Source organism: Martes martes (genome assembly GCF_963455335.1).
Source record: "Martes martes genome assembly, chromosome: 5".
NCBI lineage: Eukaryota > Metazoa > Chordata > Mammalia > Carnivora > Mustelidae > Martes > Martes martes.
The window spans coordinates 135,375,585-135,402,303 of record NC_137892.1 but is presented as its reverse complement, the minus strand read 5'-3'; the positions used below and the strand labels follow the sequence as shown (position 1 = coordinate 135,402,303).

General features: G+C 35.0%; 1 protein-coding gene across 1 annotated transcript in view; it reads right to left on the bottom strand.

Annotated features, from left to right (window-relative positions):
* Window positions 1–5,564: 5,564 nt before the first annotated feature.
* The window catches only part of RICTOR (RPTOR independent companion of MTOR complex 2), a 124,944-nt gene continuing 103,789 nt past the window's right edge, over window positions 5,565–26,719 (bottom strand). Inside the window, exons 28-38 of the mRNA XM_080803916.1 lie at window positions 26,229–26,321; window positions 25,770–25,876; window positions 24,841–25,070; window positions 22,316–23,324; window positions 18,766–18,943; window positions 17,877–17,961; window positions 16,868–17,101; window positions 8,934–9,089; window positions 8,498–8,621; window positions 7,070–7,208; window positions 5,565–6,946 (exon numbers count right to left, since the gene is read on the bottom strand). Of these exons, the coding sequence (XP_080660042.1) occupies window positions 6,872–6,946; window positions 7,070–7,208; window positions 8,498–8,621; window positions 8,934–9,089; window positions 16,868–17,101; window positions 17,877–17,961; window positions 18,766–18,943; window positions 22,316–23,324; window positions 24,841–25,070; window positions 25,770–25,876; window positions 26,229–26,321 (2,430 nt within the window). The 3' untranslated portion in view covers window positions 5,565–6,871. The remainder of the gene's footprint in view (window positions 6,947–7,069; window positions 7,209–8,497; window positions 8,622–8,933; window positions 9,090–16,867; window positions 17,102–17,876; window positions 17,962–18,765; window positions 18,944–22,315; window positions 23,325–24,840; window positions 25,071–25,769; window positions 25,877–26,228; window positions 26,322–26,719) is intronic.

The window sequence follows — 26,719 nt, the reverse complement described above, 5'->3', positions numbered from 1 at the left end:
ACAGTAAATGTAGTTAATAAATCACCTTGTGAGCTTACTAAGAATGTACATTTCTGGGTACCACTCCACACCTCCTCATCAGAATCTCTATGGTATGAGGCCTGAGGTCTATATATTTCATCAGCTCCCTCCCAGGCATTTGGACGCACACTCAACTTTGAGACTCACTGTCCTAAGTCAAATCATGTCTTTCTGAAATAATAGCAACACACCAATAGGAAATGCTGGGCTATGTAACTTTATGCTTACAATATCACCGTGACTACACTTCTGGCTATAAACATCCCTCTCCCATGCCCATCACATCAAGTACATTCATATTTAAAACCTTAGTGTCAATACTATGTGCCATCTTAACAGCATTAAGAAGTGTTCTTCAGAAACTCTGAAATTTGTATTCATGTCAGTAAAATCAGGATTAAAAAAATACTCCTGGAAAATTTCAAATGACACGAAAGTATAATAGTTTAACAAACCCTTATGTATATCATCAGCTCCAACAGCTACTAACCCATGGCTGTTTCAGCCCATCCAGATCCTTTTTCACTCTCCCTCCTGACAGTATTTGGAAGCAAATCATACAATTTCACCTGCAGATATTTGTGTTTCTCTAAGCTCTCCTTTTCCTAATATAACCATAATATACCTTAAAAAATTTTTTTACCTAGGGTCACCTAAGTGTCCAACCCTTGATTTCAGGTCAGGTCTCAATCTCAGGGTCATGAGTTTAAGCCCCACCTTGGGCTCCATGCTGGGCATGAAGCCTACTTAAAAACAAATAAACAAAACAAAGTACTTAAAGCCAAATTAGTAATAGCTCTTTAAAAATATCAAGGTATTTTGATGGTGTGCAGGACTGGCATTAATGACCTATAAATATCACCTCAACCTGGAGAGTGGTCCTCAGCTGCATGGGTACCACAATCACTCAGAGCAGGGACTTAGCCACACAGCAGAACCATGCACTTGCCAAAGGAGCTTGCTCACATTCTAGCATCTACCTGACTCAACGCTGATTCTAGCAAAACGGATTCTCCACTAGAATGTGTATTTATTGAGAAAATCTAGTTGAATTAGACAACTAGTATTTCTTCTAAGAGCTCTGTGGAAAGAAAACTGGCTTTCATCTCAAAGAATCTACAAAACATATTTAGTATTTTCCATTAAGTAGAACTTTAGAAACCCCTGAAGAGATACAACAGGAGAAAAAGCTTTCAGAGTTAGTAGTTAAAAGATTTACAACACAGTAACTAAATATATTCAATTTAAAGTACCAAGCAAATGCAGTTGACTTGATCCTCTAGGATAAGCATTAAAGAGACCAAGTTTTAGTGTATTTTGCTTTTTTTGAAATCAACACAAAAGTACTTGCTATGGTCTCAGTGACGGTCCCCCTCAATATATGATGAAATCCTAGTCCCCAAAGATGATGGTATTAGGAGATGGAGCCTTTGGGAGGTAATTAGGTCACAGGGCTGGAGCCCTCATGTACTTGGGATTAATGCTCTTAGGATACCCTGCAAGGCTCCTATTCCTTCTGTCATGTAGGGACACAACATGCACTCTGGAAGAGGGCCCTCACTCAACTGTGCTAGCCCTCTGGCCTCAGACTTCCAGCCTCCAGAATGGCAAAAACATTTCTGTTGTTTGTAAGCTACCCAGTTGGTGGTGGTGTTATAGCAGCCTGAATGGACTAAGATGGTACTTTATTTTTGAGAACTTTCATGTACCAGAGAATTGGGTTTTTTCAAATGAAACAAACTTTCTGAAGTTTAGGTCCACATTTTTCAAAGATCAGCTGTCTGATGATTATTAAGTCTGCTTTTAGTTTATTTTGGGGCCAACTCTGTTTTTGTTGACCAACAAACATATACAGAAGGCGATGGGAAAATGATATACAGAAATGTGCCTAAAGACCAATCTATCCAAACAAATCTGTTTCTGAAAGTGAGACATATATTTTACCACATTTAGACAACTGTAAACTAGCTCTGACCTGGCTTTGACACTGAATTTTATTTTCCAGCCTTGGTAATTTCTCTTGTGGTATTTTCTTTTGCCACTAGGTGGCTGTACTGATAGCCCATCTGATCAGGACAGTTTCTGCCTGAGAAATCAAATACCTTCCACAGAAATGTCATCATCATATTCATCGTCTTTATTGTATATTATTTCCTCAAAAAATTCAGAACTATTCTGGCTAAAAAGAGATCCATTTTTTCAAACACTTCATAATGACTTCAAGTTAAAAATAAAACCTGTAAAGTTATTTGTTTGATTAGATTATGAAGAATGTTTAAGTGTAGATATCTCAAAACATCTGGATGAGCCACTAATGTATTACTCAACTAGACTCTTATCTGTGGTACCTAAAAATCATTTTTACTGGGAGTCACATGTGTCAGCCTCTATGGTACATAATTAAATCAACACTGATTGTTTAAAATTTCAAACAGAACACCACAAGTTTTAAGAATTTTAAGTACATTTTATTAACAATGTATCCCTTTGATAAGATTATGCTTCAGGAGGCTTTTAATGCCCTTGACATAAACTGTACACATTATACAAAAACAAGAAAACCACACACACACAAAAAATCAAGGTGAGCAAAACCATTTGGGGACAAACCTTCTTTAAATTATACAGAACTCAATGAAATATTCTTGCGGAAAATATATAAATACTTTTTCTTTCTATGTTACAGTTATACAATATAAATCAGATTTCAATGTCTGTTCAGTGACCTACAAACACCAGAACCTCCAAATATGTAGCAGCTTATTACTAAATAAAAAAAGGATATCATGTGGCTAGGGAGCAGTAAGTCTGAGTTTTTTTCACAATCCCTTACCACTTTTCAAAACTAATTTACACCATTTGTTTTACAATGCAGCTTCAGGGTTTCTGTCAGGCCAGTAATGGAGCATTTTTCAACTATTATCTATGAAAAATTTTTCTCTCTCCCCCCCTCTGCCCCAAGACTTTGTATTTTGTGCTAAATCAACCTATTTAGTGGCAAAATTACAAGGTATACTTTTTGGCATAAATTATATTTTTCAAATTAAATATTTTGTAAAGAAAAACAAGATGTGCAATTAATGCATGCTGTGGCATAGCTATCCACCTACATTACAAAAATACTCCAGTGCGGGGGGGAGCCACATCCTGTGTGAGTCATAAAAACCTACTATGAATGAGAAATACTTTGGGAACCTGGAACTAAAAGAAAAAAAGAATGTTCCTAGAAAGATTCTCACAGATTTCAATATTGTCTGATAAGCACTGCTATCCATTTCACTAGCACGCTATTATAATGACACTCTCACTGTAGTGATACTCTTGAAATTAAGCTTGTGATAATGGATTTCCTGAATGGGGAGCCAAGGGAGACCTTTCCCAACTTACATTTTGGAAAACCTGAAATGTTCTTTTATTTCATCAGTTCTTCTCATAAAACTCTGTTAATTCTACCTTTTCTTTTTTCCCAAGTTTAATGGACTGTGAATTTTAGACAACACTGGAAGCATAAAACAAAAGGGGGAAAACCTTAACTCCAAAGGACTTTTTCCCAAGGTAGTTTACAAAGCTAATCTCACACAAAATTAGCACCTCACTCTTACCATGCAAAAACAATTGCAGTTATAATTTGGATGACGATTTGATTAGTTTTTATTGCTCAATGATCTGTGCTTTAATGTGGGGATAAAAGGCATCCTCTGAATGGAATGAAAAAAAAATTTATAAAGAGCAGTAGACAAATCTAAATAAGCATTGACACCTCACTGTTGAACACTTTAATACGCCCTGAAAAACTCAGCTTTAATTATCTCAAGCTCTGGATAAAAGAGCTAAAAAAGCTACCATTTCAAAAGACCTTGTACACATGATGTTAGAATAACTAGTATAAGAATGTATATCCCTCCAAAGAGCCTCTTTTAATGTCGCTGTCTTGCAGAATGTACTTATGCTACTAATCTTTATTAGAAAAACTTTTATTAGGGAGACCTACCCCCTTCAAATCTACCTAGGCATAAATAGGAAATAAAAGAATAAGAAATTTTAGACCATATTTAATTATTAATACTAATTTCTAATTTCCTTATTATTTATCAGTATTTACTTAGTATGTGAAGCTGAAATCTGTTCTTGAAAAAAAAACTTCAATTAGAAATGACAGTTCACTTTACAATTAGATATTCACAGTTTACAACCAGCACAACTGCCCAAATTCCTCCAAATTGTTCAATAATTACCAATAGTACAAATTTATAGGACTAAGATTAATTCTAAAATCTTGAAAAACTACAGTATTGACATTATTTTGGTATTTTATAGTCTGGTAGTATCTATTATTTATAGCTGATTTTCTCGATTATTTCTATTACCACTGACACCATTCCTAATCTTTTCTGCTATAATTTAATATTTTTAAACACTAAGTTAATCACTTGGCACTGCATGTGAGCATTTTTCATCATTAAAGTCTACCTTTATACAGATGAGCACTTGAAAACGTATTAGACCTGTCAGTGAAACATGGATAAACCAAATAGCACTATGCATTTAAGTACAGACATTTTTTCTTAGATTACTGATAACCACGAAACTCTGTCTCTCCAAACTAAGTGCTACAGGCAATTATTATAATGTATACATACATGTCTTTCAAAGTAATAGTCAAACTGTTCAGGCTAATAGTAACAGAGACTTCATTTCAAGATGGATGAGTGAAGTGGGGTCCAGGATGGGGACAGTTGTGTGTATGTTTGTGTGTGTGTGTATGTGTGTGTGTGTGTGTGTGACAAAGAAGAATTACTGTTAACTTTTGAGGGATTAAACCACAGATTTTATATTCTATATTAACTGAGGTAGTGTTTAAAATGAATGTCTAAAATATGTCAACCCCATTATGAATAAGATTACTAAATTACCTCCTTTGGAGTTTTTAACCACTATTTGGTCTAGTAACTCTGACATTTGGTTCTCTGGAAGGCATTTTAGTCATCCAAGACCAAAGACCAAGGTGACAGGCAACGTTCTTAATAGTACTGTTAACATTTAAATAAACACTTGGGTTCAGTGATAAATTAAAGTTAAAAAAAATATTTTATTTTCACTTGGATTTTATGAGAGAAAATCTGAAGAACCACTTTTTAACATAAGCAGCAGCTTACAGCCCTTATCTGCTTTGTTATTAATGTAAGTTGCTACACAGTGCATGTAAGAACAATTCACTGAAGTGCAGTGGAAGAGGTGTTATGAAGTGAGATGAAATGTTTCATCCCAGTTGGAACTTTCAGTGCCAGTAAATTAAAAAGAAAAACAAAAAAACCAAAAAAACAAAAACTATCTCTGTGAGTTACGTTTTCTAGTTCACAGGGTTCTTTACAGAGATCTCAAAGAACAAGCCTGTTATAAAAAGGATCTGTACTATGGGAAAATATTACTCAAGGTACTAGGACTGTGTCAAAGCTGATGTGTTAACTGTAAAAATGGTATAAACAAATGAATTAAAAAAAGGGTCCTAATCAGTCCAGCTGGATTTTTTTCTATTTATATATAGACCTCAAAAAAGATAATCCTTTCATTTACAAGCATTCTAATGGTGATGGCCATGCTATTTTTATATACAAATTTGCATATATGTTTAATTCCTGTAAAGATTTCCAAATATCTTTAAACATATACAAATTAAACACACAAATAAACAAAACCTTGCCCTCATCAACTTAATAACTTCACAAATATGATAAAGGCAATGACTGTACTGATAAACCCACCTATCACTGCATTCAGTTTGTGCAAAACAAGAACACTGATAGAAAAAAATTAAATTACTGCTGCTTTAAAATTTGGTACTTAAGGCTTTTCACTACAATTTTTAATCATAATTCAAGTTGCATTTATGATTTTTTTAAAAGGAAATATGGCTCTTCTTTTCCCATGGAATGTGTAAACCGGAGGCAAACTTCTCTGTCAAGAGTTCCAAAGTGTTAGTTCCTGCTTTCTTTTATTTTAGGTCTCACTTAATAGCGCTTGTTCAAGTTCCTGTTTCAAATGGTGACATGGGAAGTTGATGAAAATGAGGAGTCCACTGAAAACATGTGCATTTACAACTGGGAAATACTTTGAATTATAAAATGACATTCTGATTTGAATCAAGAACTGTAGTGAAAAACCTTAATTGATTCAAATAGCCTATACTAACACATTGCCACAAAACTGAAGAGACAGAAAACAAAACTGTTTGCAAGTCTAGTAACATAAAAATAACTTACAAGTCCTGGGTTGTTGAGGCTCTTCTTTTGCTTTGAGGTTACAAACCTCTGAAGTAGTGTTACAAATATTAAGAAAAATGTGGAAGGGCCAAAGTTCCCCCTCTAATACCAGCAGTTACAGCACACCCCACTGTGGGACAGGGTGTAGCCTCAGAGACACTGATTCCTGGTTTCCAGGAGTTAGTTAACAAACAAGGCATCTTTTATTTATCCTAAAAAAAGAATTCAGAATAACTGTGTGAAGGGTGCTTCTGCATATCCTATTATTGTTCCACTGTTATTATGCACTTAAAATGAAAAAATAGAAAACCTATGTAGGTATTCAGTGCTTGGCTCTTGCATATTATGGTAACTAAAACTCGTAAAACTGTGGTAATGAGCAATGAACCCCCAGAGGGTTCAACAGGGAAAAGAGGAAGTTGTTTTGGTTAGGGAAGTCTGCAGTTCCAACTGTGCATGTACCAGTAATGGCTGGAACAGAAGATACTCCTGTCTTTGCTGCCCAGTCAGCCAGCATTTTCTGAGGCTTTTAGGAAATCCACAAATATGAATATATATAGCATTCATCTATATACATCATAACCATGAGGTCAGGATTCAGCAGATGTATCAACTATAGGTTGCTTTGGTGGTGTTGCCAGCACAGCCTCTGCTTCTTCATGCATCTAGGAAAGAAGTGGTAAACTGTGAATGACCTTCTAGTGTATAGATAGATAGAATCTCTCTCTTAACCCCAAACACAGAATTATTCTTGAAAGTTAAATTTCAGAAATACAAATCTCACTTACTTGTAAAAACTGTACATCTTGAAATAATTCTTGTATGAACCTCCGACATGGAAGTCTAAATGTGCAGTGTGAGAGCAAATGGGAAACCTCAGAGTAAAGGCAGATGTCATCAAATGTTTGAGGATACTTCTCTTTAATTCTAAAACCAAAGAAAAGATGATGGTGTGATTAAAAACTATTAATAATGACTTACTATTTTTCCTTCCAAAATACCACTTTTAAAATATTTTTTTCCTCCAGACATTGATCAGATGGCCTATTTGGAATGATGGCATAAGAATATAAAATATTAAATATTTGTACCTCAAACTTTAACTAGGTATTTGAAATATCCTTGACTGGGCTCTTTGTATCTTTCCACCTTCTAACAGTGGCTTTTAGCTAAGATAGCATCGCAGAAGCAGGGGTGGGGTGGCACTGGGGTAACACACAGGATAAGGATCAACTACTGCTGGAGCATCTGGACAGGAGATCTGCAGGGGGACCCTGGCATCTGTGTTACTGTTCTTTTAAAAGGTCCACAGAAGACTCTGAGCTACATTTCTTCGGAGGACCACATTACTTTTAATAGCACAGATCAACGATGGTCATAGTTCAATGTGAATTTTCCTTTATCGTGTTGCTATGATTTAGGGGAGAAAAAATTAAAATCTTACAACTTTTATTACAAGAAAAGAGGAAAACTAGGGAAAAAATTAAACCAAGAAAATATCACTTGTTTTTGAGTAGGCCGCCTTTCTCAAACTGTTCAGTCTCAGGATTCGCAGACTTTCTTAAAAATTAAAGAAGACCCCCAAAGGCTTATTTTTTGTGGGTGTTGGCCATTGCTAATTATCATATTAGAAATTAAAATTGAGAAAACTTCAAAACATGCTTTGATTCATTTAAAAAACAAATCCATTACTTGTTAACATATACTTTTTTTTTTTTTTGAGAGAGAGTGAGCAAGCAGGGGTGGGGGTGTTTGGGTTGGGGGGGGCGGGAAGAAGGTGGATCCCAAGCAGACTCTGCCCTGAGTGCAGAGCCCAACATGGGGTTTGATCTCATGACCCTGAGATCATGACCTGAGCCAAAATGAAGAGTCGGATGCCTGACTGACTGAGCCACCCAGGCACCTCATATTTACATTTTAATGAAAAATAATTTTTTTTAAACCAAAAAAGTGAGAGGAGTGGTATTTTACATTTTTACAGATCTCTTTAAAGTCCAGCTTAATAGAAGATAGCTGGACTCACATACCTATTTCTACGTTCAATCTTTGACCATACGTTATTTTGGTTGAAGTATGTGGAGAAAATCTAGCCTCACACAGATATACCATGCAGAACTACTGATGTAAGCTAATTAGTCTAACTTTTGAAGTATTTCAAGGATCTTTTTTACCCTAAAAAGCAGAACAAAGAATAGCCATGTTTATAGTTTACTTACGTTAAAAGCCCAGTTTCATGACATTTAGTTGATACTGAACTACTCAAATTAATGACTAATCTCAAAACTTCTTTGCGAAGGAGTATACGGCACATTGGTGTATCATCTGGAATTGTTTTAACACCTAAAAAAAAAAGGATGAAAATATTCTATCTTTACCACAATAGAAAATGATTGCAACTTATGAGATTCTTTAAATCTTACCTAAAGATCTCAAACTGAGATAAATTGCGCCTAATCTGTCAATCATTTGGGGATCAAAATTCTAATGGAAGAGGAAGACCAAGAGGATACACAACAGTAGCTCCAACAGTTGGCTACGTACACCTGAATAAAACTGACTTGTAGTTTTGAGCTAATTTCCATAACTTATCAACAAAAACAGAACTAAGTATGGTTTTATTAACAATGCTTAGATGTAAATCTGAAAACTAACCTAGCAGCAGTTCTGTGCTTTTGGTGCTGCTGGCTGAGCCTTCTTGAGACACTCCATCACTGCATCCAGAAATCCCCGAAAACTTAGAAGGAACCACTTCTAAGGGATTATGGATTGTCTGCTCACACCAATCAGAATATGGAATGTCTTGAAGGTCTGAAGAAAAAAATCAGTTATTTCTATTAAGGTATCATAATGGTTTAATTCCCATGCTTCATTATATACCAGAGAGGAGATGATTTCTTATGATTTCTTTCCAGCTTTCAACAATTATTTTCCATGATGATCTTCAAAGTAAATTTGTACTGCTCAGATAGTGAAATTTGTTGAATTCTAGAGACATTTATACATGAATATTTTCCTAAATTACAAAAATAATATATGAATATATGATTAAAGAATTCAAATAAAAGATGTACGTAGAATAAAACAGAAATATGTCTTATCTACCCCATCCCATATTCCCACTCCCACAATAAATACCTCTCGAAAGGGAAACACAGTTCAAAGTTTGACACACACACATATGTGCGCGTGTGTGTATTTTTTAAGGTTTTATTTATTTATTTGCGACAGAGAGAACACAGAAGGAGAGAGAAAGAGAAAGGCTGACTCCCTGATGAGCAGAGAGCCTGATGTAGGGCTTGATCCCAGGACTCTGAAATCATGAACTGAGCTGAAGGTAGACATTTAACCAATGAGCCACCCAGGCACCCCCAACATCTATATCTTTGAAGATCTGTTGCTACTTTAACTTTGTTTTTCTAGTTCTTTGGGTATGTAAGTGGGATTATGTTGTATTTCTTATTCTGTGACTTGCTTTTCTTCCCATTTAATAATTACCAATATAAGAATTAGACTTCCCTGAGCTTATCAGTTCATTCCTTAGAATTAAATTTACTACACTACCCATGCATTGCTAAGGTACTCCTAGATGGGATTTTGAAGTCAACCAAACACCTCAGTATTGCTAAAGTGAAAATAACTTTTTTGATTTAAAATTCTCCTGAGCACTTACAATGATTAGAGCAAATGTACATCATCAGGAAGTCTTTGGCTATTCTTGTAGAGAGTAACACTGGGCAACCTATAAAATCATACAACCTTGGTACTATAAGAAATACTGGAAATTAATTGAAGTTTTCATCTCATCAAAGAAGAAAGATTCAGAGAGAGGAGATACAACTCAGCCAGAAGGTAAGAGCTCTTGACAGATGGTCCAGTACTCCTTCTACTATAGCATGTTGTCACAGTAGAGAACAAAAAAGCTCTATTTTTAAAACCCAGGAAACCAAACCAATGTCAATCTCTCCCAATGTTGTTTTCCATAGAAGAGATACGACCCTTTCACCTCACCTCTAAACGCTTCCTAAGATGACAATTTATAAAATACCAAGTAGAAAATGCTTTGGTTCCTTGGAAAAGATGATCTATAAATTTAGCATAGTTTTAAAATTTTGGTTATTAAGGAAATCATGTGCCTTTCAGGCACTTAAAAGTAATACATGATATTTAATCATTCATTGATTTAAAAAATAAAATTTATGCCCCAAATCTGAGAACTGAAGATGTATTCATAAAACAGTAATGGGGGCACCTGCGTAGCTCAGTGGGTTAAAGCCTCTGCCTTCGGCTTGGGTCATGATCCCAGGGTCCTGGGATTAAGCCCCCACATCGGGCTCTCTGCTCAGCAGGGAGCCTGCTTCCCCTCCTCTCTCTCTGCCTGCCTCTCTACTTGTGTGATCTCTGTCAAATAGATAAATAAAATCTTTTTAAAAAAAATAAATAAAAAACAGTAATGCTGAATAACCAAATAAGAGATGAATATATTATTTTAGAATCAGTAGATAAGCTACCCAGGGACTATAATGACAAAGTTTTTCAGCACAAGGAACAATAAGAAAGTTCATTCAATCAGTCAACATGTTTCTGGAAAGTTATAAACTGTTTCAGCCTCACCTTTAACCTATGATGACCCCTAGCATTTCTAACCTGTTAGAATCAGGTCCTATCTCTGAACATGTCAAGCATTCTCATTAAGAAAAAAAAAAAAAAAAAATTCCTCTAAGCACACTAGAACCATACAATGCATAAAAATCTGTGAAGGTGGCAGATGCAGAATAAAATGTTACCAGATATCTATCTTATTCCAATAGCCTTTCCTCTGAGCTTTATATTTTTGAATCATTACCATCAGACCAGAAGTTTTAGACAAAGAAATGTCTTATGTTCAAGTCTAGATGTTCCTTTAAAATGATCATTAAATAGCACAGGGATTATTTTTTAGTCATCTGCCATGGACAATATGGAAGTCTTCTTCCTGATACACAAAATCCTCAATATGGCATACAGGAATGCTTCTCAAACTTTATTACGCACGTGAACAACCTGGGAGTCTCGTGGAAGTGCAGATTCTGATTCTGTGCATAGCGTGGAGTTTGAGATTCTGCATTTCTGACAAGCTCTCAGGTGATGCTTATGCTGCTGGCATGCTGGCCATACTTTAGGTAGCAAGAGTTCTGCAGGACCTGCTCTCTGCCCATCTCTCTAGGCTGATCAGATACCTCCTTCCCTCTTACTGTCTGGGTTCTACTCACACAGATGTCTTTTCGGTCCCTACTACTCTCCATGCATGCTCTCATGAGAGAAGACCATTGCTTAGGCTGTTCACTCTGTCTTTAAATTTTCTGTATTTCATCTTCACCTTTTTTAGCTTTTGTTCATTCTTTAGATCATAGCTCAATAGTAACTTCTTCAGAAGTCTCTTTTTTGATCTGCCTACTTGGTTATATTCCTTTGCTGATACCATGTACCTATTCTTGATGGCACTTGTTACAAATGCAGTACTATATTCACATATTCGATTCACATATTATATTCACATAATCGATCGATCAAGTGATCAATCAACCCATTCACCCATTTCTTTCCCCACTGAATGCTCAAAGAGTGCAAGAACAGTGTTTATGTGTTTTGTTATTTTTCTCTCTCACAAATGTTTCTTTGGCATCTAGTTTAATGCCTGACCCGTGGTAGTAGCATAATAAATATTATGTTGAGGGCATGAATGAATGAATGAAGGTTTGGCAAATTTTTAACCATTTGGCCTTCCTCCCTTCACACTTCTAAGATGGGTATCAGTAGTAAACTGTAATCATTTCCCAATTCAGAGCTATTCTTCCCCTGCTGCTTCTTACTCTAACACTTCTTATCACTGGCCAACCAGCTGAGAGGCTCTGATGGCTGCCAAGGTGAGCGCCTTTCTGCCTGCAGCACATCTTTCACAAGTCCCAAACCTCATGATGCTCTGCCTGATCACTCTCCCCACGACAGGTCACAAATGGATTAGAATAGAATTAGCTATCTTGTGACTAGGTACATGAGGGGTGGTTTCCCTATTTCTTATTTGATAAAATAAGTAGAAAACAGTAAAGTCAAGTCCATAGTAAGTACTTCCTAAGTAGCTGATGAATAAGTATACAAATGAAGGAGCAGAACTTGCAGAAACTAAAAATATCATAAGTGATGGAGTCAAAATGACTTAGAACACATTATTTTTTACAGTGTGCAATACATCAGAATACTGCCCAAACTTCTCACTCGCAGGAAATGACAATAATTACAACATTCTGGAGCTCTGGACAGGGCTGTTCACAGTGTAAAATGCCTAGGCCAAGGGTCTGTCCAAACCCAGGCCCCAGAGGCATGAAAACATTGAGGGAATTAATGATCTCAGCACACCCATATCCTATCTGTGATGCATCAGCATGCTATAACCCATCAGCTGGAAAGCTCTTAATCAGAACACCAAGGAAAAATTTAGAAGAGTGACTCAGAGAACTTTGATATCACTAGGTTTTTCTGAGCATGGCTAAGTGATACTCACCAAGAAAAGGTACCCATGGAAACACTTTAAACACATATACAAACACCTATTAGTTGGAAGTTGCTAATATACATGTTGCCCAACTTATGATGGTTGGACTATACAATGGTGCAAAAATGATACACGTTCAGTAGAAACTCTATTGCTTCAAATTTTGAATTTGGAAATTTTCCTGGATAGTGATGTGTGGTACGATCCTCTCTTGTGACACTGGACAGCAACAGTGAGCCACAGCTCCCAATCAGGCATACGATCATGAGGGTAAACAGCCAATACACTACAACCATTCTTTTCCCAAACACCTATTCTGTTTTTCACTTTCAGTACAGTATTTAATCAATTACATGAGAGAGTCAACACTTTATAAAATAAACTTTGTGTTGATGATTTTACCCACCTATAGGCTAATGAAAATGTTCTGAGCAGGTTTAAGATAGACTAACCTATAATGTTTGGTAGCTTAGGTATATTAAATGCATTTTTAAATTATTTTTATTAACATATAATGTATTATTTGCCCCAGGGGTACAGGTCTGTAAATCGCCAGGCTTACACATTTCACAGCACATACCCTCCCTAATGTCCATAACCCAACCACTCTCTCCCTACCCTCCTACCCCCCAGCAACCCCATTTATTTTGTGAGATTAAGAGTCTCTTATGGTTTGTCTCCCTCCCAATCCCATCTTGTTTCATTTTTTCCTTCTCTACCCCCCAAACCCCTTGCCCTGCCTCTCAAATTCCTCATATCAGAGAGTTCATGTTAACTGTCTTTCTCTGATTGACTTATTTTGCTCAGCATAATACCCTCTAGTTCCATCCACATCATTGCAAATGGCATTGATGGCTGCATAGTATTCCATTATGTATATATACCACATCTTCTTTATCCATTCATCTGTTGATGGACTAGAACTAGGCTACAATAGTTTGGCTATTGTAGACACTGCTGTTATAAACATTTGGGTGCACATGCCCCTTCAGATCATTTTATCTTTAGGGTAAATACCCAGTAGTGCGACTGCTAGGTCATAAGGTAGCTCTATTTTGAGCTTTTTGAGGAACCTCCATGCTGTTTTCCAGAGTGGCTGCACCAGCTTGCATTCCCACCAACAGTGTAAGAGGGTTCCCCTTTCTCTGCACCCTCACCAACATCTGTTGTTTCCTGACTTTTAAATGCATTTTGACTTATGATTTTTTTCAACTTAGGATGGGTTTATCGGGATGTAACTCCATCATGAGTTGGGGAAGATCTACATATTGCATTTGTTGTATCATAAAAGACAGCTGAATCTGGGTCTGCTCTCACCAAAAACATACTACTACAAAGTGGTATGCAGCTAGGTATTAGAAATATAAAAATAAAAAGACATGAGAGTCCATACACTGAAAGAACTTAATGAGTGGAAGGGAAAAAAATTATGACCAATAATGATTATAAGAGATCCATGTACAAAGGACAATGAGATTAAAGAGGAAGGAATGTGAACATCTGACTTAGAGAGTGAGGGACAGCTTCACGTGTAAAATACTGACATTCAGGATGAGGTGGACCAGCCAAAGGGACTGTCTGCATGTTAGTTTCTGTATGGGGGCCAGGGGAAGAGGGAATAGCAAGGAAAACACATTTTTCATGCCCGGAATTATGAAATACAAAGAAATCTGTTGCATTCCTATACACCACTAATGAGGCAGCAGAAAGAGAAATTAAGAAAACAATTCCATTTATGATGGTACCAAAAATAAGAAAATATCTGGAGAAAAACTTAACCAACGAGGAAAAGACCTATATTCTGAAAACTTTAAAACACTGATGAAAGAAACTGAAGATGACACAAATAAAAGGAGAGATAATCTACGTTCATGGATTAGAAGAACCACTACTGATAACATACCCATACTCCCCAAAACAACCTTCAGATTTAATGCAATCCTATCAAAATAGCAACAGTATTTTTCACAGAACGAGACTAATACTAAAATTTATATGGAATGGTGAAATACCTCAAATAGCCAAGTAATCCTGAAAATTTCAAGATATAGTACAAAGCTGAAGTAATCAAAACAGTATGGTACTGGCACAAAAACAGACTCATAGATCACTGGTACAGAGCAGAGAGAGGCCTGAAATAAACCCACACTTATTTGGTCAATGAACCTAAGACAAATTATACAAGGGGGCCAGATGGTACAAGGGGGTTAAGACAATTTCTTTAACACAGATGGTGCTGGAAATACTGGACAGCTATATGCAAAAGAATGAAACTGGACCACTTTCACACCATACACAAAAGTAAATTCAAAATGAATTAAAGACCTAAGGTAAGACCTGAAACCATAGAACCCTTAAAGAAAATAACAGGTACTAATTTCTTTGACATTAGCTATGGGAACATTTCTCCAGATATGCCTCCTAAGGCAAGGGAAACAAAAATTTAAAAATTATTGGGACTACACTAAAATAAAAAGACTTTGCACAGCAAAGGAAACCATCAACAAAACAGTAAGTTAACCTACTGAATGGGAGAAGACATTTGCAAATGACATATACAATAATGGCTTAAAATCCAAAATATATAAAGAGCTTATACAAGTCAAAACCAAAAAACCAAATAATCCAATTAAAAATGAGCAGAGGACCTGTACATTTTTACAAAGAAGGCATACAGATGGCCAACAGACACATGAAAAGATGCTCAACATCATTCATCATCAGGGAAATGCAAATCAAAACCACGAGATACCATTTCACATCTCTCAGAATGGCTAAAATCAAAACACAAAAAATAACAACTGCTGGTGAGGATGTGGAGAAAAAGGAACCCTCATGCAGTGCTGATGGGAATGTCCTTTACAGTACAGCCACTGTAGGGAACAGTATGGAAATTCCTGAAAAAAAGATTAAAAACGGAAATACCACATGATCCAGTTATACTGGGAATTTACCCAAAGAAAACGAAAACACTAATTTGAAAAGATATATACATTCCTATGTTTACTGCAGCATTATTTACAATAGCCAAGATATGGAATACCCAAGTGAGTTTTCATAGTGACTGGCTAAAGATGTGATATAGAAATGCAATAGAGTATTACTTGGCTATAAAAAAGAATATTTTGCCATTTGCAACAGCACTGGATGGATGGACCTAGAGAGAATAGTGCTAACTGAAGTCATCAGAAAAGACAAATACCCTATGATTTCATTCATATGTAGAATTTAATAAAACAAGCAAACAAAGAAAAGAAACACAAATAAACAAAAGAGAGACTCTAGAACACAGCAAACAAAATGGTGACTGCCAGAAGAGAGGTGGGTAGGGCCATGTGTGAAAGAGATAAAGAGGATCAAGAACACATTTATCTTGATGAATATACAGAATTAATGACTCACTATACTATATACCTGAAACTAATATAACACTGTATGTTAATTATGCTGGAATTAAAAAATAATTTAAAGAGAAGAAAAACAGAATTGCTGAATCATCATACTGTACATCTGAAACTAACGTAACATTTTATATTAATAATAGTCCAACTGGGGGCGCCTGGGTGGCTCAGTGGGTTAAGCCACTGCCTTCGGCTCAAGTCATGATCTCAGGGTCCTGGGATCGAGTCCCACATCGGGCTCTCTGCTCAGCGGGGAGCCTGCTTCCCTCTCTCTCTGTCTGCCTCTCTGCCTACTTGTGATCTCTGTCAAAAAAAAAAAAAAAAAAAAAAAAGTTAAAAAAAAATAATAGTCCAATGGGGAAAAAAAAAAGACAATAGATCACACAAAGAATCTTGTGATCTTGTATGGTGGGCATGAATAGCCAGTAAAGAACTGTCAACATACTAATCCCAGGGAATAGTATGAAAAATGAATTGGAAGGGGCCAAAACTGGAGTCAAAACACTAACCTCCAGTCCTCCAATAGGGAAATGCTGAGTGACTGAACTAAGGCTGAAGTAGTAAAAACCGAATTAAGAGGGATGGTCAACAGAAGTGGGACATGGCTTGTGACTGGAGCACATTCAAATTAGGTAGAGAAGGACATAATCACTTACCTGAATGACTGCATATTGCACTTAGTTGATTACTGGGCTGGAAACCCAGAATTTCGATACAGACACAATAAAGGCAGTTATCATCGGTATGCTCCTGTAATCCAGTGTCTTCTGTACTTTCTAAAAACAGAGAAGCATCTGAATGGATTGAATTCATTATTTCCGTAAGACTCATCTGCTGTCGTAGCAAGTGAAAAGAGTTTTTTACAAGACCTCCAGTTCCAGATGGAAGACCTGTGCATAAGTAAATATGAAACAAAATCTGATAAAGATAGTATCAATGACACCTCTTTTCAAGATGTCTCAAACTACATGAATTTTTAAAGAAGGAATGTAAGTGAAGAAAACCAGAACTCTTTTTACGACTCAAAATCTTAACTTTAACTGGGGAGAAAAAAAGAGTGATTTGCTTAAAATTAGGAAAATAAAGTTAACAGATAAGCTTATATTACTTTAATATAAAATTTTAAATGCAAAATGGAAAACTAAAATCATACAATTAAGACATAATTTCAATTATTCTCAGTAATTCTATAAAGAAATGTAATAATTCTGAGTCTAAAGAAGTACTAAAAAAAATCAAGATTATGAAGCTTTAAACCTATGGCTAACATGCATATATTCATTATAATCTTATTGTTCATTATAAAGAGAGATCATGTAATATTTAAGTACATTTTTCTCTCTCTCCTTTCCCCAAACACCTTTGAGAATCAGAATCACAAATTTTTCATGCATTAGTTTTTAAAAACAGAATCAAATGATCTAGTTTTTGTCTTCTTGAGAGGCTGGGTAGAACGGCTAAGTCCCTCACAAAAATATATTGTGGTTTAGTTTTAAATTGACTCAAACAATTATTTTGGCATAATTTTTAAGTTGACCCCAAAGTAAGTATATCTGAATTTTTAATGTCATCCTACTGAAAAAATCTTTTCATCAACTTTGTTTTAAAAGGAATTTTCTTTTTAATACAAAGAAGAGTCTCATGAAAACAAAAACCATGCATTACCTCCTGCCTCATGAGCAAACACTCTGGCACCTCGATCATCGTGTGGAGGTATGTTTTTTGTCTGAAAATAGGGAATATCCTTTACCTAAAACACATCAATTATGAAGAAGTTCACTTTATGAATATTAGCAAAATTAAACAAAATGCAATTTAAATAGAATTACTACAGCACATGAACTTACAACAAAAAATTCACTAAAGAAGGTTAAATTACCAAAACTTGATAAAATAACAAATAATCCTTAAAGTTTTCATCTACTCTTAGTAATTTAAATGAATATTAAAATAATTGCTTTTAAAATTTATCTAAAATGTCTTTAGACTCCTGAGCAAATGTGGATTCTTTAGTACTGTATCATGTAGGTATTTGTGAGTATCTCGTGGGATTAGGACAATCTTATATTACTGGACACATGTGGCTGTCCTATGTAGGATAAACAGGTTCATGGATTAAAAAACAAAAAAAAAACAAAAAACAAGGCATATACTGTATACCTCGAACTTACACAACTTTGTGTTCAATGTCAAAAAACAAAAAAGACAAAAACACAAGGATAAATCAAATGTGATTAAAAAGCAAATTAAGAATTCACTAAACTTCTATAGAGAATATACTGGTAAAGAAATCAAACAAGATGCTGTTTTACTATGGGAAGAGAAGGAAGTATAATGTTCTGGGGACTTGGAATGGTGTATACCACCAAATGGTATATACCTCAAAAAAGTACAGAACAGTTGAGAAATGTGAAATAATTTGCATCACAAAATGTTTTTAAACAAAACTGCCTTAAAAATAATTATCTTCTCCCAAAATAGTAATCACTTAAATTGTAATTTCTAGTAAGCAGTTATACAATATGAAATAGTAAGAATATAGAATTCATGATACCTGGAATATATCATTGATGTCTACTGGAAGAGCAAGACCAATATAGTCATCGGAACTACCATATGTTGCACTGGACACCATGGACCTCACTGAGGAGGATCGCTGCAGGGTATTTTGATTAATAGGACTTAATAAATCTTCTTTATCTAATGAAGCATAACTTAAAGCTTTCATGAACCTATAAAACCATAAAAAAACCCATTTGCATTAGTTTCTTGATTTGTGGTATTTATCATATAGAGAAATTATAATTTTTGTAACTTTTTAGCTAGCCAAGTACTGAACAGTGGTACCTTTTTTTGTTAGGAGCATATAAACACTTGAAATCATTTAGCTGTTATAAAATGATATACAAAAGACCATCCGTAATGGGACTGTTATGAAAAACAACTACGATGGCCTCCTAGGTTAAAGTGAAAAGCTGGGCAATTAAGATAACTTTCAATATCTAGAATTTAAAAAAAAAAAATGACCCCAGAAGTCACAGGTATGATCCAAGCACTATCTTCACAATCATTTCAAACTAGTAAATTTGCTATCATACAACCAAGGGCATGTCTATTAACTCCATTTAACATTATTTTAATGAAAAATAAGAACAATTATCATCCTTTGTGTGGTAATTACTTTAATGGCTATAGGAACAAGATTTATGTAACAGCAGAAAGACACAAAACAGCAATTATGTTATCATTTGTAAATATTACAAGGCACTTTTATTTAAAGCACTGATATTTCTTCAATGTACTCCTTGCTAGTGACTCCATAATAAATATGGTGTACTGATATTTCCATAAGATACAGATTTCTTATTCATGCAACATACATGCTAATATTGACTAGGCACTTGCTTCATATATACAAGGCACTACACAAGGCTCCAGTTAATGTACATTGGCACTGAGAAACCCAAGTCATTTAAAATGTAACAATGTAGCCTGATATTTAAAAAGGAATTATTTAATAATGCACACAAAAGAAATCCTTCAAAATAGTAACTATTAAGATTATCACAGTGGGGACGCCTGGGTGGCTCAGTCGGTTAAGTGTCTGCCTTTAGTTCAGGTCAGATCCCAGGGTCCCACAGAGAGCTCTTTGCTCAGCGCAGTCTGCTTCTCCCTCAGCTTGTGTTTCTCTCTCTCTCTCTGACAAATAAAAAAAAAAAATCTTAAAAAAAAATTATCATAGTAAAAACCACTAACTGAAATTGACAAATTTCAGAAAATGGGTCAGTGGTTTTAAAATTATATTGTTAAACCTCTCTTACTTCACAGAACTCTTTCTTTAAAGGAATACTGAAGGTGAAAGAAGCAATTATTGGATTACTTGCCCTCCCAATCCCTACTTCAACTGACTAGCTCCGTTTTAATCTATTCTGCAAACTGGGTTTTCACAGAAATGCTTTTGTGAAGAAAGAGATTCTCTAGTTAAAAAGCAGTATTTGAAAAGCTTAAAACCACTGATCTAGTCCAAATTCTATTAGATGAGGCAACTAAGGTATAGGTATTTCAAAGTTCATGAACCTTCCCACACAGATTCATAATAGTGAGCAACTGAGGTCTGCCTAGTTTTGTTCTGGGCTGATGAAGTGTTGCAAAGCTGTTGAAGTCTAGGCAGATGAGACATTACAGCACCGTTTATGAAACGTTGTTTCAAGTTCATTCACTCAGTGCCAGGATTAGTTAGGATTAAGACCTCCTACTTCAGTGTTTGTTCTACCATGTCCCAAGGAAATAGCTCAGTGAGATATGATTTTTAAGACTGCTGTGTCAGGCTCTCCATTATACCACAGGCATCTGCATGCCCACCCTTTTAATTTTATAAGAAAACAAAAAAAGTAACAATAGTCCTTCTTTGCCTGGATTCCAAACTGTTATCTTAAAGTAAATTTGTAGTTAGCTTCCATCACTTTCATTTTCTGTGAACTAACCAAAGGTAAGAAGTAGGAATAGAAACACTAACACCAACACAACTTTTTTCCTCCATGGAACCTGGTACACACACAATAGGTACTAAATACAATTTGAAAAACAAATGAAAGATTTGATAAACATTAAGTTCTGCTATGCCCTCATGCCTCTGTACAAGCTGTTCCTGTGTCCTGTTTTTTATTTTTAATTTTTTCCCCTCCCAATTAAAACATCTATTCATCTTTAATTCAGGAGTAAAATTTCCAAATAACTTTCTCCTGGTCTAACAGAGAATACAGGAAATAAGATTCTAAGAACCCGGACTGGTTAAGATGTAAGTGACTGGGGGGTAGCTGTCTTTTCTGGTCTATTCTTCAGAATATTTAAACAGTGCATCAAAGATGAGTCAAAGATGAGTGAGTTTCTGTATGAGACATTATTTCATAATTTATAAAATTCTATCAAACGGTATAATTTATTATCTGCTACAAAGGAACCCCTTCTACTAAGTGCATTAGCATTACTGAAATATTAATAATATTATTATTACTATTAATACTAAGAATTTGGTTCTATAAAACCCAAATGGGTTACATAAAGAAATAACTACCCATAATGCCAATGATGATGATGATAATGTGTGTCAAGCACTATTCTCGGTATTTCACAAATACTAATCCATTTAAATAAATGGGAATTAATAACCAAAAATGAAGTAAATTTTTTTAAGTATTTGGCCCAAGAAAAACAAAAAAAAAAACAGGGGTGCCTGGGCTCAGTCATTAAGCGTCTGCCTTTGGCTCAGGTCATGATGCCAGGGTCCTGGGATCAAGTCCCGCATCGGACTCCCTGCTCAGCAGGAAGCCTGCTTCTCCCTCTCCTACTCCTCCCTGCTTGTGTTCACTCTCTCTCGCTATGTCTCTCTCTGTCAAATAAATAAATAAAATCTTAAAAAAAAAAACCCCAAAAACAATAGTACAGAAATCTTTGCAACAAATTTTACATTTCATATATTTTAAAGGTAAAATCAAATTATTTATTTTGATCGACTTGGTCACAGTCTTTAGACATGGCATAGAAATTCCCTAATAATAGTTCTTGAGCGTAGACAAACTGCTTTTGCTGAATTGTGAGGGCCAAGTCATTCATGTAATGTTTGTTAGGTTCCTACTAAATAATCACAGCTACTTAAGACAAACTGAGAATTTTACTAAAATTTGTAGGTAGAAAATATAGTAATAATAAAGGTCAACTTTTGGAGCCTTAAATTGACCTACCTGAAAAAGTTGTTTGTTATTGTAGGTCTTAAGCTCCTGATTCCCCCGACATGCTTCTTTTTAAAATCGATCCTTGCAGAAGCGAGAAATAAAAAAAAGCTTGTGACTTGTGTGTCCTTGCAAACCATATATGTTTATTTTTAGGGCCTAAAAGAATTTCTTTTCCCCCCTCGCAGCTGCAAGAATCCATTTCAAATCATATCGGGTAACTAGGAGCTTATAGCCTACCATAGTAAGCATAGTAAGCAATTATAATTGGTCAGTTCTGAGGCTTATGTAGATGTAAAACCTGTTTACTAATGCTTTCCATTTAAGTCTGTTAAAATGCAACCATTATTGTTCATTAAATGTGTATTTGCTCACCTGCTTGGTGTTAACCTGGACTCAAAACTGTTGGCCTTCATGGTGATGGTATCAGTAAATAGCACATCTTTTGCTGGAGATGCCAAAGCTTCAGAATGAGATAAGGATGGATGCATTCTTTGTTGCTGTAATCTTTTCAGCGTAGCGTAGCCAAAGGCATCTCTAGAACTCGTGTAACTAAAGTTACAATCTGCTAGACTTTTAATCGTAGCAATTGAGGGTGCTTTAAGGGACTGTGCTCTTCTAGGAAGTGTATGAGAAGAACCTGGAGGCACCAGGGACACTGAGTTTGATTTGGAGAGAGACAGATGGTTAGACTGTGGCGTCAAATAGTGGCTTGTCTTAACAGTTTTAGTACTTACCACAGTACTCATACTTCCACAGTCTGTGTCCACAGTTGTAGCATCAACACCTACTGTCTCTCGTGAAGGACTTGAACTCATTGAACTTATGCCACTTGTTGTAGTGTCTGTATTAAAACTTTGGCTACGTATCTTCATTTGTGAGCTTGTTGAACTTTCTACAACTAATCTCTCTCGGCTTGTGTTTTCTCTGTGATTCTCTGTACCAAGGCTCTTGGTGAATTTTAAGTCATTCTCTCCAATACTTGGAGTACTACCAGTGTCTTCAATGTGCTTATTCCCAACAAATGAAGTTTCTAATTGTAATGTTTTCTGTACTGTGGATATGGGTGTGAAATCATCACTATGATTAAAGTCAACACTGGGCTCCGTAAGCGTTCTGATCCGCCTGTTGTTTGTCTTATTTTCAGATGACAGTTTCCCTCCTTTCGGATCACTGCTACTGCGATGTTTTTTATTAGGCAAAGTAAGTGAATTTAAGATACGATTCTTCACAAGTTTACTAGAAGCAAAGAAAGGGAATGAATTTTTATCCTTTATAGGTCCAGGTCGATCATAAAATGCTGGTTCTGTATCTTCACTGATGTCAAGAAAAAATGTACTGGTAGAGCTGCTGCCAAACCGGTCATCCTCCATTATGAACATACCTATGATCAAAAGATTGTTAATACAAGCACATCAAAAATGACAAAACAAAATCATGGCAACTGTTTGTGACATATTTCAATAATTCTTTGTCAAACAGTCATCTGGGGAAAAGTTTTTCAAAAATAAAGGGTTAAACTGCCGAGGAGCCACATTTAAAAAAAAAAAAAAAAAAGAACTTCTTGAGACCAAGTGTTTGAACTTAAATAAAAATGTGAAATTATGTCCTTAGGAGGAACTCCTGTTATTTCCCAAGAAAAACTATAGGATTCCTTACAGCACAGTTTACATGAAGTGGTTTTTTGCTTGCTGTTTTAATGGCACGGAGTTTCCAAAACCTCCAAATATTCGGGATAAAATTAAAGGAAAAAGGAGATTTGACCATGGATGTTCACTCAGTTGGCAAAGATTCCTGTTAGCTTATTTTTCAAATCATAAGTGGAGATATTAATCTTACAAGAAGTGAATTTTTCCTCTTAAAATATACTTATAATGAACCAAGTCACAGCATTTTAAATTCATGTTTAAATCAATTAGGCTTATTTATTTTCCTTTAGGTACTAAGGATCTCATCTAAGTTCAGTGTCTAACTCTAATAAAAAAAAAAAAGACTCAATCTGGGTGCCCAATGACATCTATGATATTTTATCCTATTTTTATTTTTAACTTTTTGTTCAGTAATTATAAACTACTTGAAATTTATTTTGAAAGAAAGAAAATAAAATCCCAGATAAACTTGCATAATGTATTTTCAGATTTTGTCAATTCTAAGATACACATTTTTCCACAGATAGTATTTCTAAAATCAGAATGCATCTTGTAATCAGTGGTATGTCCTAGTTTAATAGGCAATATTTTTTTCTTCTTTTTTAGTGGTACATAAAATACTGGTGGCATCTTACAATTGAAAGCATCTTAGGTCTGATGAAATATGGTTTGAAAACTGTTGCACTATCTTTTTAAAAAGAACTATGTCTTAAATTTTGTACAACTAACAATATTTAGCACAAGGCTTAAAACCACAAACTGTTTTTTTATTTAGTTTTTTGATACTCTATCTTTGAGGAGTTTCAATATTTAGTTTTAAAAATTTAGCTCTTCTCTCAAAAATGAATATGTAAATTTAGTATCTTAACAAATACATTCTGGTTCAACAATCTCTATCTGAAAAATGGGTAAAAAATTATGTAAATGAAAAAGGTAAGCAAATAAACATTCACTTTTTAGATTTTATGATAAGCAAAAATGGGAATGGTTCTTTTGGCACATGGCTTATTTTTTAACTCTGTCAGTAAGCTTTTCCAAAGGCTATTTAGAAAAGCAAGGAGAGAACAATTGTAGTCTGTTGGCTATCACTCTCTGTTGTGAAGAGATAACATATTTTCCAAGACCCCATAACTGCCAAAGTATCTTAGGAAAAAATACATTAGGAATGTAACAAATACATTTACATTACGATATTACAAACACAAATGTCAACTACAGCTAACTGTACATGACCTTGTCAAGAATACTCACTTGATGGTGCTGATTCACTTTCACTATTATGTCTAGAGCTGGTTGACTCTGAGTTCAAACTCAGGGTGCTTGGGATAGATGAAAGTTCATTACAGAGTTGTTCTACATCATCTGGAACCACTGGCCACAGATGTTTGCGACTGTGCCTTACAGAATCCCAGTTGTGACATTTCAGAATATCACAGCCCTGTTTGGTTTTGGCTATGAGCCCAAGCACATATACACAGGTCCTATATGTAAAAGATGTAGTAATGACAGTTTATAATTCCAAACTGAGATTTCTTAAAGCAACCAAAATATTAGTTTGCTATATGTACATTTGAATTTTTTTTAAAAGTCATTAAAAATTACTTAGCTTGTAGAAAAATGTATTAAAATGAGTTAGGAGTAACTTAGAAGCCGTAAGTAACATGAACATCTTCTTAACATACACAGTAATTACAAAGAAGTAATTTAAAAGAACACAATGCAATCTTAGAGGAAAATGGCATATACAAACTTTTCTGGGATAAATGTGAAATATAAGGGCTATTGGAATACTGCATATACACTATACTTTCACTGCCAGTTACTAAACTTCAAAATTATAATGATAAAAATGAAATGGTAACATTAAACAAGGAGCTCCTTAAGATGTTAACAGTGCATTTAAAAATCTTTTTTTTTTTTTTTTTCTTTAAGTAAACTCTACTCCCAATGTGGGGCTCGAACTCATGACCTCAAAATCAAGAGTCGCATGCTCTACTGACTGAGCCAGCCAGGTGCACAACCCACCCCTCAACCTTTTCTTTTTAAATCTTGTGTCATTAGGATTTTCAGTGAATTAATAGTTCTAATGGACTACACTGAATCACAGAATACTCTTCCCTCACAGCTACTTGTGAACAAGAATATATACACTAGAAAGATTTATGAGTGAAATAACATACCCTCTGATTGAAAGAACCTCACACTGCTTTGCAAGTTTTAGTATATCTGGAATCACATTTTCTTCCTGTAGTAAATTGAGACCCCAATTTGATGAGCCAATATTTCCCTGAAAGAAAAGAAATCACTTATATCAAATATATTTATAAGAGTAACTCTTTCAAGAAATTTGGAAAGCTAAGAAGAAATTTAACCCCATCTATGAGAGAGAAAAAAATTGTGAAAAGAAACCTTAACTACAGAACTTGAGAAATTAATGCTTCATTTGTCTTAGCAAGAAAACATAGCTTAATCATCTACTTTCCAGTCTAAAAATAATATTTAAAATGGGCAGAAACAATTTTGGTCCTACAATATTAATCTGAGAACAAGTTCTAAATAAAATGATTTTTATTTATTATTCATGGGAAAATTTTAAAAATGTAAAAATGATGAAGATCTTATAGAAGTTTATTACAAACCAAGGCCCAAAGAGATGCTTTCAGTTTTTTAATTTCTTCCCATTTATCCAAATCTGGACTACGAACATTGTGACAGAGTTCAGTAATAATATTCTGGAGAAAGAAAAAAAACACATGAGTAACAATATGTTTTCAAAGCAGCTTAAAATCAAATTTTTAAGGTTTGCATTTAGTAACTTTTACGTATTTAAAATTCTAAAATAATTTTATGTAAACTTTCTTAAGCAGCATTAATGCGGGGGTTCTAAATTGATATTCTATAGTGAGCACTTATGAGCTATGTGGTTTTGAGCAAGTGAGTTAATCCCCCGTGACTTGATTTCCAATCTCTAAAAGAGAGATCTGTTTCATATGGTGTAATGACTTAAGCATTACATAGGAAGTCCTTAACAAAGCACTTGGTACCTAGTATTATAAAAATGTTAGTCATAATTATCAGTTTTTTAAATAGAACCTAATACTAGTGAATTAAAAAAAATACTGTAAAGTTA